General features: G+C 37.7%; 1 protein-coding gene across 3 annotated transcripts in view; it reads right to left on the bottom strand.

The window, feature by feature from the left end:
- The window catches only part of VPS41 (VPS41 subunit of HOPS complex), a 166,893-nt gene that overhangs the window by 77,674 nt on the left and 75,037 nt on the right, over window positions 1-14,182 (bottom strand). For all 3 annotated transcript variants that reach the window (XM_077811011.1, XM_077811010.1, XM_077811012.1), the window contains 3 exons: window positions 9,561-9,680; window positions 6,624-6,770; window positions 5,391-5,457 (listed from right to left, as the gene is read on the bottom strand). In XM_077811011.1, coding sequence (XP_077667137.1) covers window positions 5,391-5,457; window positions 6,624-6,770; window positions 9,561-9,680 — 334 coding nt within the window. The remainder of the gene's footprint in view (window positions 1-5,390; window positions 5,458-6,623; window positions 6,771-9,560; window positions 9,681-14,182) is intronic.

Raw genomic sequence — 14,182 nt, 5'->3', positions numbered from 1 at the left:
CTAAAGTCAAGGAACAACATGTCCACTGCTTTCCCCTCATCCACAGAGCCAGTTATCTCGTCATAGAAGGCAATTAGATTAGTCAGGCATCTGGTCTTTTGTGTTCTTTTACCCCTATACTACACAGATTTCAAGGGGGAAACCAGTGTTTCTCAAATTGGGGGCCCTGACCCAAAAGGGAGTTACACGGGAGGGGGGGAATGGCAAGGATATTTTAGGGGGGTTGTGGTATTGCCACCCTTACTTATGCGCTGCTGTTAGAGCTGGGTGGCTGAAGAGCAGCAGCTGTTAGCTGGGCGCCCAGCTCTGAAGGCAGCACCCCCACAGCAGCAGCGCAGAAGTAAGGGTAGCAGTAACCTAACCTCCCGCTATAATAACCTTGTGACACCTGCCCCCCTCGGCAAACTCCTACAATTACAACAATGTGAAATTTCAGATTTAAATAGCTAAAATCATGAAATTTATGGTTTTTAAAAAATCCTATGACCATGAATTTGGTAGGGCCCTACATACAGTCTTCAAGGAAATCACATAGAATCCTTGTCATCTTTTAACAACAGATTGACAGAATTTTAGAAGCTAAAAATATTGATGGCCTCAAAGGTGACCTTTCCTTCACAAAAGTACATTGAATGGGAAAATTGTGTGTGTATGCAAAATTACAAATAGGCAACTTCAGCAACCAACAGGGGAGGAATATGGCAGCCTTCAGATCACAGTATTAGCCTCACTTATTTCATCAGGCATTTTGCTAATTGTGAATATGGCCTTTTTTGTCATCATGTGAGGCTAAAGGGGTAATAGCAGTATGAGTCAATGTGGGTTTACTATATGGGGTATGATGTTTTGTCTGTTAGATTATTTATTTATTTTTAGGACTTAAGATGTGCAGGGGTCTCTGATTAAATGTTTACATAAATAAATATATAAAAAAGTTGGCATTTAACCACTGGTGACAATTTTCTGCTGATTGTGGACGCTAATAAGATTTTTTTTTTTTTTTAAAGTTCTTACAATGCTAGAGTACAGTATCTCTATGAGCCAAAATGAAATATTCAGCATCTTCTTCCAAAAACCAAATTGGTTGTCACGATGTCCACTTCAATCAAAATCCAAAATCTGACTTTCCAGTGGCTGAAATTCATCAGTAGCAATTTCACTAGGAAACGTGTATGGATTGATCTGTAGTTCTGTGACCATTCCCTGGGACACAAAGGTGCGCTGGGGAGCACATCCACTATACATGCAATTTTACACCAGTTAGCAGTCTACCTTAAGTATTTTCTACTTGGAAATAACGAGTGTCTGGAGGTGTTATAGTTGGTTAGAAGCTGGACTTTGAATAAGTCCCCTGGGGTGACAGTCTGGCCATCATGAAGTCTTTAGGAGCTCTGCCACTGACTACAAGGGGCCAGGATTTCATCTTACATTTTACTCCAATACAATAACTCCAACTATACATACAATATGATGGGGGCTAATTTAGCTACAGCTAATCAGGAAAGAGATCTTGGAGTCATCGTGGATAGTTCTCTGAAGACGTCCATGCAGCATGCAGCGGCAGTCAAAAAAGCAAACAGGATGTTAGGAATCATTAAAAAAGGGATAGAGAATAAGACGGAGAATATCTTATTGCTCTTATATAAATCCATGGTACGCCCACATCTTGAATACTGCGTACAGATGTGGTCTCCCCATCTCAAAAAAGATAAGCTGGCATTAGAAAAGGTTCAGAGAAGGGCAACTAAAATGATTAGGGGTTTGGAAGAGATTAGAGAGGCTAGGACTTTTCAGCTTGGAAAAGAGGAGACTAAAGGGGGATATGATAGAGGTCTATAAAATCATGAGTGGTGTGGAGAAAGTGAATAAGGAAAAGTTATTTACTTGTTCCCATAATATAAGAACTAGGGGCCACCAAATGAAATTAATAGGCAGCAGGTTTAAAACAAATAAAAGGAAGTTCTTCACACAGCGCACAGTCAACCTGTGGAACTCCTTGCCTGAGGAGGTTGAGAAGGCTAGTTCTATAACAGGGTTTAAAAGAGAACTAGATAAATTCATGGAGGTTAAGTCCATTAATGGCTATTAGCCAGGATCGGTAAGGAATGGTTTGTGAAATGCTGTGTGATCTTTGGTGAAAGGCATTATGTAAGTGGAAAATATTAATTATTTCCTACCCTTTAGAATAAGATTCTCATATTGCTTTTTAGGTCTTCGCTGAGGAAAGGATCCCTATTCAGGTCAGTGCATAAGCACATGCTCAACTTTATGCATATTTAGAGGAATTAAGCAAGTGCTTAAGTCCTTTCCTGAACTGCAGCCTTAGCATGCGGATCAATCTATATTTTTATGTATATACTAAAAATCTAAATTAGCGTTAAAGTTTTTTTTTTTAATAAAAAAAGTAATGCAGATGCAAACAACAACAGGAATGGCTTAGTGAAGTATAACAAACAGCAAGAACTCTGAAATCAGATGGAGTAAGCACAGATATCAAAAATTCTTTTAAAATATCACAGTGGTCTTTAGTCTAAGTTAAACTTGTAATTCAATACCAATACTTTCTAATCAATATGGTACTTCACTGTGGTAGCTGACAGAGCTGAACTGATACAATCAGCTCATCTAACAAACTGTTACCCTGGCAGCAACATTTGTGGAGTTTATGTAAGAACCATGCAAGCAGGGAATTGTAGCATATAAAAGAAAAAAGACAAAAAAGGTAAAATTATTACAACATCATTGCTACTAGACTGAAAGATACCAAGTTACTGCTGTAACATATGCCTTAACATCTGAACCCTGTCCAGATATTTGATTTAATTTCTCTTAGGCATAAACAAGGCATCAGAATTTTAAAAAAAGTACAGTTAGAACAGTTTAGTATAATTTTTCTCTCATGGCATGGGATAGCCTGGTTTAGAAGCAAGATAGATGCCACATTTAATTTCCTGACTGTACTACCACAAGGAAACAAACCGTCACAGAATGAGATGGCGAGAGAGAACTTGCTTTATAATACTTGGCACCTTTTCTTTCCAACGTAAAATTTAAGGAGCAGGAGTTGTTCAGTTTCCTATTCACCAAGCTGTAAGCCACTGTAAAATGTTTATACTCTCTTGATGCCAATACAGTCTGTACTGTTATAAACACATGAACTTATGATGCACTAGGAACATGACTCTAGAGTGGTGCAAATCTGAGCACTCTTAACCTTCAAGGAGGAACTGTTATCTGTCCTATAAGTATCTTGAAGAGCAAAGATCCAAGTGTGATGCTTCACAGTCCACCTCTGGGATTCATTCATTATGTGAAGTTTGGAAAAAAACAAAAAAAACCTCAAAGCCTCAACATGATAACAGTTATTGTCTTTGGTTGTTTGATTTTTTACAAAGTTAAGGTGCCCGGATGTTATGATGAAACTTGTCATTCAACCACTGGTGGTAGTTTCTTGCTCACTGAATTTCATTTGCTTTAAGTTTTGTACATTAAATGCACATTCAGTAAGAGTACAGTATCTTACTTGACATACTAATGTTTTCTGCCAAAAACCATACTGGTTGCTGTGCTGTCCACTGAGATTACCAGATCTCATTATCTAATACCTCAAAGTAAAGTTTAAACTACAGTAAAACTGAAACTGATGCCACTGTATGATACAAAGTTCTTTAGAAAGATCTTCTAAAAGGTATCAAAAGCTATTGTAATCTCTATTGAGACTTGAACAAATGATGCTCCCCAACCTTATGCCCATATTTTAAGAGTGCTGTTCAGAGCATTCAGCAGAGCTGTCTCAGTGCTGTGACCTGAAACCAGAAAGGAAAATCTCAAGCAGATTCTTAACAGGTAAGTGAGATAAAACACTGATCCTCAAATATACACTGAAGACACGGGGCTGAAAGAGGTAAGATTAAGAAGTTCCCTCCACAAAAATCGCTAGCCTTCAGACATGTGTCTATGCAATTTGATAAAGCCTTACATTTTTTTTTTTAAATGAAGTTCCACACAGAGTCCAATAAGGTCAACTACCTGTGTATGTATTAGAGTCTCTCCTGAAAAACTAAAAGCTGTTTTTGATCACTTATTATATAAATCATCTCATTTTATTATTTTCTAAAGGGGAAACCCAACAAGCTTTTGGGTACTGAAAAATGCAGATGACCTGAGAGTGGAACAGAAGGCTAAACTTCTCCTTCTACTTATGATTCTCTCATAAATTATATAGTTCTCCATTCAGATGATTCTGTAGGAAAAACAGAACAGTGCTCAATAAACGTATTTTGTAATCCACTTAATTTTCAGGTATTCCTTCCTCTCAAAATATCCAAACTTCTTGCATGTCCAGATGGAGACTGAGGATCATCCCAGTTAATTTTCAGATTTTTTCCTATGGATCTAGCCCAATCAGTACTAGTCACTAAATACAGTAATTTATGAAATTATGACATTTGCCTGAAATCACTATCAAAATGAATAGTATAAATTTATTTTCTGTGGAATCACTTGATTCAGTGTCCTGAAGTTAGACAACAGAGAGCAAAATCCTGCCCGATGGAAATCAATAGGAATTTTACTATTTTCAAACAGGACCTGGCTGGAAACCAATTTTGTATGGCAACCAATTTTGTCTAATCCCATGTCCTCGTAACAGAGGACCAAGTAAGAGCAGAGGTTCTCAAAGTGTGGTCCATGCACTGCTTCCACGTACCAACAGAGTTGTTTTCATTACAATGGGGTGAGAGCTTTCACTCTTTCAAGAGGTTATGCTTCCTGCTAGTCACAGTCCAGAATAGGAATATCTTCCAGGGACTCTGGGGGCTTTTTATTTTTTAATTAAACAAAACAACCCCTCCCACAACCTGCTTTGTACCCTGCTTCTTGTATCTGTTTGTCAGGGGTTTTTTCCCCTGTATATTCAATGGTGACCAAAGTTACACAAATGACCAGAACTGAAAGGATAGCAAAAACCAGGGAGGCAAAGCAAACTACAAGGAAACCTGACACTGGAGCAGTAGAGGCTGCACAACACCATGCCCAAGAGAGAGAAAATGGAGGGAAGGTGGTGAGCAAGGCAATCAAGCAGCACATAGTTACTTGAGAAGATGTGGGATTGGGAAGTTAGGAGCTATGGCACAAACAATCTCTGTTTTAAGAAAAGGGCCACAACATGAAGAAGTTTCAGACTCATGAGCGTCTCAAGACGGAATTAGGCAAACTTCACAGATTAAAAAGAAGGATGACTTTGTGTTATTTCAAATTGCTACCTCTGAATGAGCCACGGATTCATTCTGAAATGAGAAAACAAGCCTTCCAAAATTATGTAATATTGATATTTAGCTGTGAAAACCTTTTCTGTTATTTTTAAAAAGAGAGAGTTTGTGGGGTCATACTTATTTCTACATAGCGGCTGGGCAGGTCTCGCATTTCACTGGCGTGCCGCTCCTTTACCGAACATATCTAGAAAACAAAGAGATTTTATTCAGTACTATTCATCGCAAACTATTTTGCATTCTGAAACACTTAGAGACATATGCATTATTAGAGTTTTAGCATAGCCTGGGCTTTGCATTGCTGTAAGCTGGGCAATTACTATTTACCATTATCATTTAGAAGGAGACCATTAAAAACTGATGGAGCTGCAGGAAAGTGCTACTGTAACCCATAGTCACACAAATAAACGTTGGAGGAGGAAGGAAAAATGACAATTTAAAATCTGGTTACTGTGGTTCGTATATATTAGTAACTATGGGCTTGGTTTCTGTGTCACATCCTTCTTCCATTGAGTGATTCCTCAAGCTTTTCAATGGAACTAAAGTACTGCTCATTCTGAGTAAGTGTGGCAGAACCAGGCCCTGTACATTTGTTTAGCTGATTTACAAAGCACTCTTGGTCTAGGTGTATGAATGTTATGACTTGCAAATGTATAAAAACAGGTGCAAAACTTTTAAACAAACCTCATAGTATAGAAAACTCTTCCAAGATTTAAATGTCACAAAAAAGATGTTTCCCATCTCATTATATCCTCCCCCATACCATTTGCTCAGACCAGCCATTTTTAAATTTACCACTGAGCACTAATGTAGCAGTCTGTTATTAGAAAGCATCTAACATTCTTGTAACAAATTTATCAGGCACGAGTCTCAGCAAATAATACACGCCTCCAGTGCATGTGTTTAAAATGCCAGCTCCCTGCTAAAACAGGATTGAAAGAAAAATATTCCTCTCCATTTCCATGGCTGAAGGTAATTGTGTATCCATTTCAGCAGTCACAAAAACCCCACCTCATGACAAGCTGTTCTTGCTTATGCTAATAAAAATAAATGAATTCGACAACTCTCTAGGTGCTTTCAAAAGAGGTAATCTCTTGAAGGCACAGAAAAGAAAAAACTCCCCGGGGATTACACACACCGTATGTGCAGAGAAATCTGTCTGACCGTTGGGTGTCTGTCATTACTCCTCCTCATGAGGGTCAGCCCAATGATATTTCTACGGCAGCAGGAGTTCTGCACACAGTTGTCAAACCAAATTCCATTCTTTTCAATTGTCTTTGCTTTTCAAAACTAACCTTTGTTTTTCTATCTGTGATAACAGCAAGCATTTATTACAAGGGCAGGTAATTATACCTTTACTGAAGTTCCCCAGCCAATAATCAGTGTTAAATTATCCTTCCAGCAAAGGCTGCAGGGATACATATCTGGGCGAAGGCTTATATCATCACGAGGCACATTGGTAATTCTTTGCTTGGAGATCACGTCAAGTATCTTCACACCCTGGAAGTTAAATACAATCCAATCTTACTTACTATGCCATCTCTCCTACAAACTGCATCTCAAAACATTGTCGTGTTCGGCGTTACATGACAGCATGTTTAGTCTATAGTATAAGTTACAGCAAACAGCTGTGTCAAAAGAATGTATGGCAGAAAAATATAAGTGTTCAATATTAAGACCAATGTAACCCAGGAGAAGAGAAATTCAAGAGATACAAGCAAGGGAGACATATTTTAACCCATTTAATAAGTGATAGGATAGGATATAGAGACACAGTAAAGAGGAAGAGAAAAAGCACCAGATAGCAACATCTGAGACAGAAGGAGCTCCAGAGCAGAAGGATCTTGTGAAATTGTGGGAAGGAACAGAGAGAAGGCAGGGGCTGGATGTGCAGATGGAGTGAGGAGACAAAAAAAAGAAGAGCATCAGCATGTCTGAAGTAGAAGACAATGTTTTTTAAAGCAAACTAAACTCAAAATTAAAAGAAAACAATCAAAAGAAATAGAAAGTACATAGTAGAAAGCTGCAGTGTTTCTTTTATTAAGTTTGCTAGCAATTACCCACTCTAGAAGGAGGAGCCTGGTGAGGTTTGCAGATTTGTCAGAACATTTTTGGGGAGAGAATGACCAGATACAGGTAAAAGATTCTATCAGTTGAGCCTCTCCACAGCTGTTCACTTACAGCCAAGGAGGAGTCTCCATGGACGTTAATGCTGTTTTAAGCAGCATTACCTCTCCCAATGAGATCTCTTTGGGTTTATCTGCAGACAGAGCAGAAGATGATGCTACAAAGGATGGCCAATCCCCTGCTCCAGCATCTCTAAAACCAGTCCCACCTTCAAAATCTTGCTGAGCTGTGTTGGGGAGGATTAAAAATTCCCTAGCATGTGTTAACATAGAAACAGAACCACTTAGTGCACCGCATGCTAATACAGGCTAACATTTACACCCCTCTGGTGCAGACTAAAGCATTGTGTAGACAAGTCCTTAGTCTTTTAGCTCAAACTGAAAAGGCTCATGTTTTTAGCTTTGGAGGTTCCCAGTAGATACACCCTGTGTCCCTTAACTGTAAGCCCTGTAACTAGCTCATGCTGTCTGTGGCTCAAGCACAGAGGGGAACAAACAACAAACATGTCTTATGGCAGAATCAGGCCTTACAATTATAGATTCAATCTGATGGCTATTTCAGAATAGCAGAAGCTCAAAAGATTTGTACACAACATGTCAAAAGGAACTTGAGGAGAGAATAAGACCAACATAGCTAAATGGTAACATACAGACAGTTATGAGGACACAAAAGGCATTCTTTAAAGTGGTCTCAACAGTACGGAACACTAACTGCACTGGATAAGGAGTACATTAGAAATTAAAAAGGCTAAGAGAAAAACAAAGGGTCAAGAGTCAAATATATTAATCTTCTGGGGGGCAAGCATCATTTCACTTTCAACATAAGAAAAAGCCTGGCTGTGACTTTTTTGTCTCTGACAGACGGCTTTCAGCATGTTATTAGTATTCCATGTTCCTATGTGGTACTCTCTAGAGACACCTCTCTTCAACTGTCATATCTACTCCCAGCAGATTCTCATAGAATAAATATTTTAATTGCATGGCTCTGAAAAGAATGGCTCTTCAGCTGTGGTCATGCAGGAAGATGAAACAGCCATTGAAGCTGCATTCTCCAATGGCAGAGTTGTCCAGAAGAAGCATGTCACAGATTTGGCAGGCAATGCCTGTTGATTATATATAAATTAATTCTAAAAATGGAACAGAGCAACTACTGAAAAAAATTCCTTGAGTACTTCAGCTTCAAAAAATAACTAATAGAAAAAGGGTAACATTCAAAAGGGCTAAAATCCCATTTTCATAAGTGATGGGTTCCTAAGTGCCTAAGTCACATTTGAAAATGAGACTCAGTTGCTTTTGAAAATGCTACCCACACTGGGCTTTGGCATTTTTTACTCATCACTATTGGGCTTTGGCGTTTTTACTCAATTTAGGCCCTGACCTTGTAGTTTGAGCTGCAAATATGGGTGAAATTCCATGGTCTGTGTTATCCAGATGGTCAGACTAGATGACTACAGTGGTTCCTTTAGGTCTTAATCTATGAATTATACTTTTATTAAAAAGAGTCGATTTTCTGCTAAGTATTTTCCAAGGGGGACTCCCAAGGGCCTATCCAAATTAGGATTTTTTTTTTAAAAAAAGATTGCACCCATGGAACTACACTGATGTTGTTGCACGGGTGTAGGGTGACCAGATGTCCCAATTTTATAGGTCTTTTTCTTGTATAGGCTCCTATTACCCCCACCCCCTGTCACAATTTATCACATTTGCTGTCTGGTCACACTACACAGGTGCAAACCTCAATGTAGACACCATTCATCAGTTTAAAGTATGGGTCCAATAATGTGATTCAGTATGGCGGCTGCCCAGTGCAAGCAGCACTGGTGTCAACGCTGCTTTCCACAGGGGCAGGGTGCATCTCTAATAGGGGTTTGCACAGGGGTAAGTGTCTACAGTCCTTCAGAAGAATACAGCAACAGTGAGTGTACTGAAGACAGAGAGAGAAAAACACACCTCAAAAATACATTCTTCTCAATGTTTGATTGTATTAATATTCTGAATAATGGAGACAAATGTTTTAATATAGTAGAGTATTTTATAAAAGGAGCATTCTGACAAACTGACACTTTAAAATGCTTCAAGTATCAGCAAAATTTGATGCAACAATACCAGGTAACTTTCCATGTATATTTACCAGAGATGGCAAGATACTATAGTAAATACTTACCATATTATTGGCCCAAGCAATTAAGTGTCCTCTCCATTTTACATTTCTTATGTTTCCCTCTCCTTCGTGTAAAACAGAAGGTTTCCATCTGTTCATCCAAGTCTTCTCATATAATAGCAACTATGGAGGAGTGTAACAAAAGCATAGTTCTGTGAAGTACTGCTATATATAAAATAAAACTTTTTTTGATTAGTAAGTATTTCTAATCTTTGTGTTTGAATTGAAAAAGAAAAAAGTGTCATCCAACCAAACAAAAAGAGAAGCAATAAGGTCAAATATTTTAAATAGTTTCCAATGTCAAAGCAATACATTTATTATTTCAGAATTAAATCTACATTAACAATAATAATAAGCTCTTATATGGCACTTATGAAATGGCTTTGAAAAGGAGGGCATAATTACACACATTATAAAGGCGGGGAAACCAAGCCACAGAGGGATGTGAAGTGATTTGCTCACGTGGCTGCAGGTAAGCGAGAAAACTGAGAATAGAATCCAGATCTTCTGACTCCAGTCCATCAATTTAACCATGAGACCACTGCTCCTTTCACGTAATAGGAGATTAGACATAGATTTCTGCATGTACGGCATAACTAGCACCAATCAAGCCATGATATGTAGGCTCCAATCCCACGATCGGATCCCTTACAGCCATGCAGAACCACCTTTATTTCAATGGGGGCTCTACATAGGCATAAGAGGCCACCCATGCAGATTAGATTGCAAACTCTTTGGGACAGGAACCCTGCCTTCTGCCTATAAGAAAGGTTTCTATTATATTTAAAAACCATATACAGTAATTTTAAATAATTTCTGAAACTGGTAAGTACTTCACAGCAAAAGAGAAATAATGGTTAACTAAATGAAGATTGTTTCCAGGACAATCCAAGTGTTAATCCATTCCAGTGTACTTCCAACACATTTTTATTTAATATGGTATTAACATTTCTGGGGTGCGGTCAGCTTATTAGCAACACATGAAAAAGCCAAAGCCCCTGCCCTGGAAAGCTTACAGTTGAAGGCCCCAATCCCGCCAACACTTATCCACATGAGTAACTCAACTACTTCAATGAGTAGCTCATGTGCATATAACCGGACTACTCATGTGTAAAGTTATTCCCTGAAACCACTTATGCATGTATTGATACCAAGATATTAAGATACCAAGGAAACAATTCAAATGCAAGAAACTATTACAGACAAACTTGCCTACAGATGGAACATTTTTTTCTCTAAATGCATAAATGATTTGGATGATCAGAGATGATTGTTTAAAAAACACACTTATTATAAACAAGGCTTCAGGTGACAGCTATACAGATTGCATGTCTTTTGTATGACCACAAGATGGCACCAAAAGACAGATATTCCCAGAAAAAGTTTAACTGGAGGCAGAAAATGGAAGTTTTATCAGCAAGTTTTACATGTCAAATGCACTGCAGAGAGAACGCTTTCTAACTTAACACACGCTTTGCAATTTCTCCCCCATCAAAATGAGATGATTTCAGTAACACCTGTCAATGTCTATGGATAATTGTTTCTTTGTTCATATAATCTACGAACAAGTCACAAACAAAAGAACTTTAAGTGGCATGAATCATTTGGCTTGTTTGCTTTAATATAAAATTAAGCTGAACTGAAAAATAATGACAAGAGAACTTTAATACAGGGAACTTAGAATTGGAAATGATTTTTGCTAATTTACATAATATTAAAGAAAGGCTTGATGGAAAAAAAAATAAAGTTATTCTTCAAGTGTTTGTTTTAATTCTTTTAAGTTAAAGTACTTCAAATGTGTGATATTTACTTAACTAGAAAGAAGTGTTAACTTTATTATTCACACCAGTATTAAAAGTGGCTACATTTATAGTGAACAATATTGATTGCAAATTTAACCCCTTTCTCTTTGTGAGCAGATTGTGATCATTGAAAATATATTTGTTATTCATAAGTGTTCACTGAGTTCCCTTGGAAAAACACTTTTAAACCTCTCTATTATACGTGGTTTTGTTAAGGCTCCCACAGTGAGTGACAAACTTTTAAGATTAGAGAATAATGAACAATTAACAGTAAACACGTGTACTTTTGGTACAAGTTTTCAAGTGTTTATTCGTTCAGGATAAATTCCTGGCACTTTCAGAATGTATGATATTTACATATACAAGCTGCTGAATAAGAACAAACTGAATATATTTACAAAAATATGCCCAAATCAGGGTTTAAGAAAGCATACATCCCACTGTTTGGTCCTATATGTTACCTATTGTTGGCCAAACACACTGGAAAAAAAGATGAGGTTTGTAACAAGGAATTAAATTAAAACAGCAGCAAAGAACTGATAGCCATTATAACAAATGATTTCCAGTGGTTCTGAGAACCCCTCAACTCCAAGCGAACCGTGGGTGCCCAGCACCTCTGAAAATTAGGCCTTAAATTAATACTCGAGAAATTTAAGATTTCCAAAATAAATGTGAAAATTTTTGCTTACACTAGTTCATTTAAATGGTGCTAAACTTTCCTCAATAATATAAATTTAGTAGAAAAAGTATTAAAGATAGCTTTGAAGTTCAACTAAATTCTATTTGAACGTCAACTGTTTCCTAAAGCATTATATAGGATAGGCAATGTTACATTATTTAGACCCACAATACACACCAATTTAGAATTATTATATTATGGTAGACAATGTCCTTTATGGATTCTTAATACCTGTGTAAACCCACCTGCCTATAGTGAAGAATATTTTTGTGGGGGGAGTCGGGGGAAGGAACATCTACATATTGTGCCATATTGCTGTTTTGAAATCTCACCCCACCACAACAGACAACCCCTGCCCTGAATAATTTATAGGTGTAAGCCCCAAACACTTACATATGTGCCTACCTTTACGCACATAAATAGTTTCCCCATGAAATGCAAAACAAGTGTTTGCCGGATCAGAGTTGACACAGACAAAGGCTGGGAGAAAAGAAGAATTGCTAACCCCATTTTGCAGATGAAGAAACAGAGGCCCCACTGAGGAAAACGTCCCCATACAGGACAGCATATAAGTATGGAGTTTCCCTGAACTGGGGCCAGAGATTAAGTGACTTGTTCCACGTCACATAGGGAGTCTGTAGCAGAGGAGGGAGTTGAACCCAGTCTCCTAAATCTCAAACCAGTGTCCTAATCACAAGGTCAGCCTTCCATTTCCAAAAGTGCAACAGTAACTAATACTGGTGCCAACAGAAAGAACTCCTAATCTAGTGGCTTCAATAAGACAACATTCTTCTCTCAAAAATGTTATACTAATTTAACTGCAATAAAACTATACACCCTATTTTACTGACATTTAATAAAATCTATTTCTCTTTTCCTCACAATACAGCCACCTTGAGACTCACTGAACATGAATGTTCTACAAAGCATTTTAGAAGTTTGTAATCCATTGAGCATATTTCTCTTAAAAACAGTTGGTTAATTTATTTAGTTCATTTTCCACACAGCTATAATATTGAATTGTCATCATCACAAAACCAAAAACAATTTAAACTCAATGGGAGCTATGTACGTAGAGAGAAAAAAAAAGTTTCCAAGACAGGGTTTCCCCTGCCCTCTCTCTTTCTGGTTGGGGAAGGTATTTTAGGGCTTTACTTCCCATAAATCCACTTTCTGGCAGCTGGCACTCTCAGTATTTATTTTTCAGCAACAGTAGCAAAATCACTTCCTTGCATTCTCTACAATATCCTTCATTCTTCTCTCTGTTTTGTACTGATAGATCTCTCCAGTTCTTTGTTACAGTATAGCAGTGTTTAAGATGCATATCCCAATATCTCCTGCTTGTATAATGTATCATATTATAATATGGCTGCAATAAAACAAACCAACCTAAACCTTCTCTGACATTATCACACTAGATACAGGCCTTGACCCAAATTCCTCACTATTACAGAGAAAGGGTGGGCAAAGCTTTGCCACATTGGAATCTTCTTGGTTTCTCACCACTTTATTTGTTTTATGGTGTTTTAATGAAAGACTCCTCAGGAATTTTCTAAATGTTGAATAAGCACACACATGCCTATAGTCAACCCCTGCACTTCTAACTGTGGCAACAGTAAGAGAAGCCTGCTGAAACGTATTCGTTGGTAGCTTGTTCAACGGGATTGAGCAGAGGACTTGTTGATGTTAAAACTGAGTCAATGTAATTCAACTGGATTATTGAACACCACTCTGTGGATCTTGCACTATTAATATATCAGCCTTCTTGGAGAGAGCTCAGAACTCTTCTGTGGAGTGCAGCCACTAAAGAGAATAGACTTGTGTTTTGACCTAATGGAGCCTGTCATGCAATTAGCACTAATCCTAATTACATGTAACCTCAGTCTTTAAACTATGAATAGGAATCCTCAATCATCTGAATAAAGATACCAAAGACTACAGCAACAGCAGTGTCAATGGGATGAAATTTAAACTGATTTTTTCCAGCTACCAAATACTATTTTCACAACAATGAAATGAAAAACACTCTTTCCACACAAAAATCAAAAGTTTCAAAGGGAACAAATTGTTCTTTACAGCTAATTTCTACATGCAAAATGTGGGATATTACCTGTATCTAGATTACATAAAAATAACGTGTAGTT

This window comes from Eretmochelys imbricata, chromosome 2 (assembly GCF_965152235.1).
Source record: "Eretmochelys imbricata isolate rEreImb1 chromosome 2, rEreImb1.hap1, whole genome shotgun sequence".
NCBI classification, from domain to species: Eukaryota; Metazoa; Chordata; order Testudines; family Cheloniidae; genus Eretmochelys; species Eretmochelys imbricata.
Note: the sequence above shows the minus strand (reverse complement) of the source record. Positions and strands in the feature narration are given on the sequence as shown.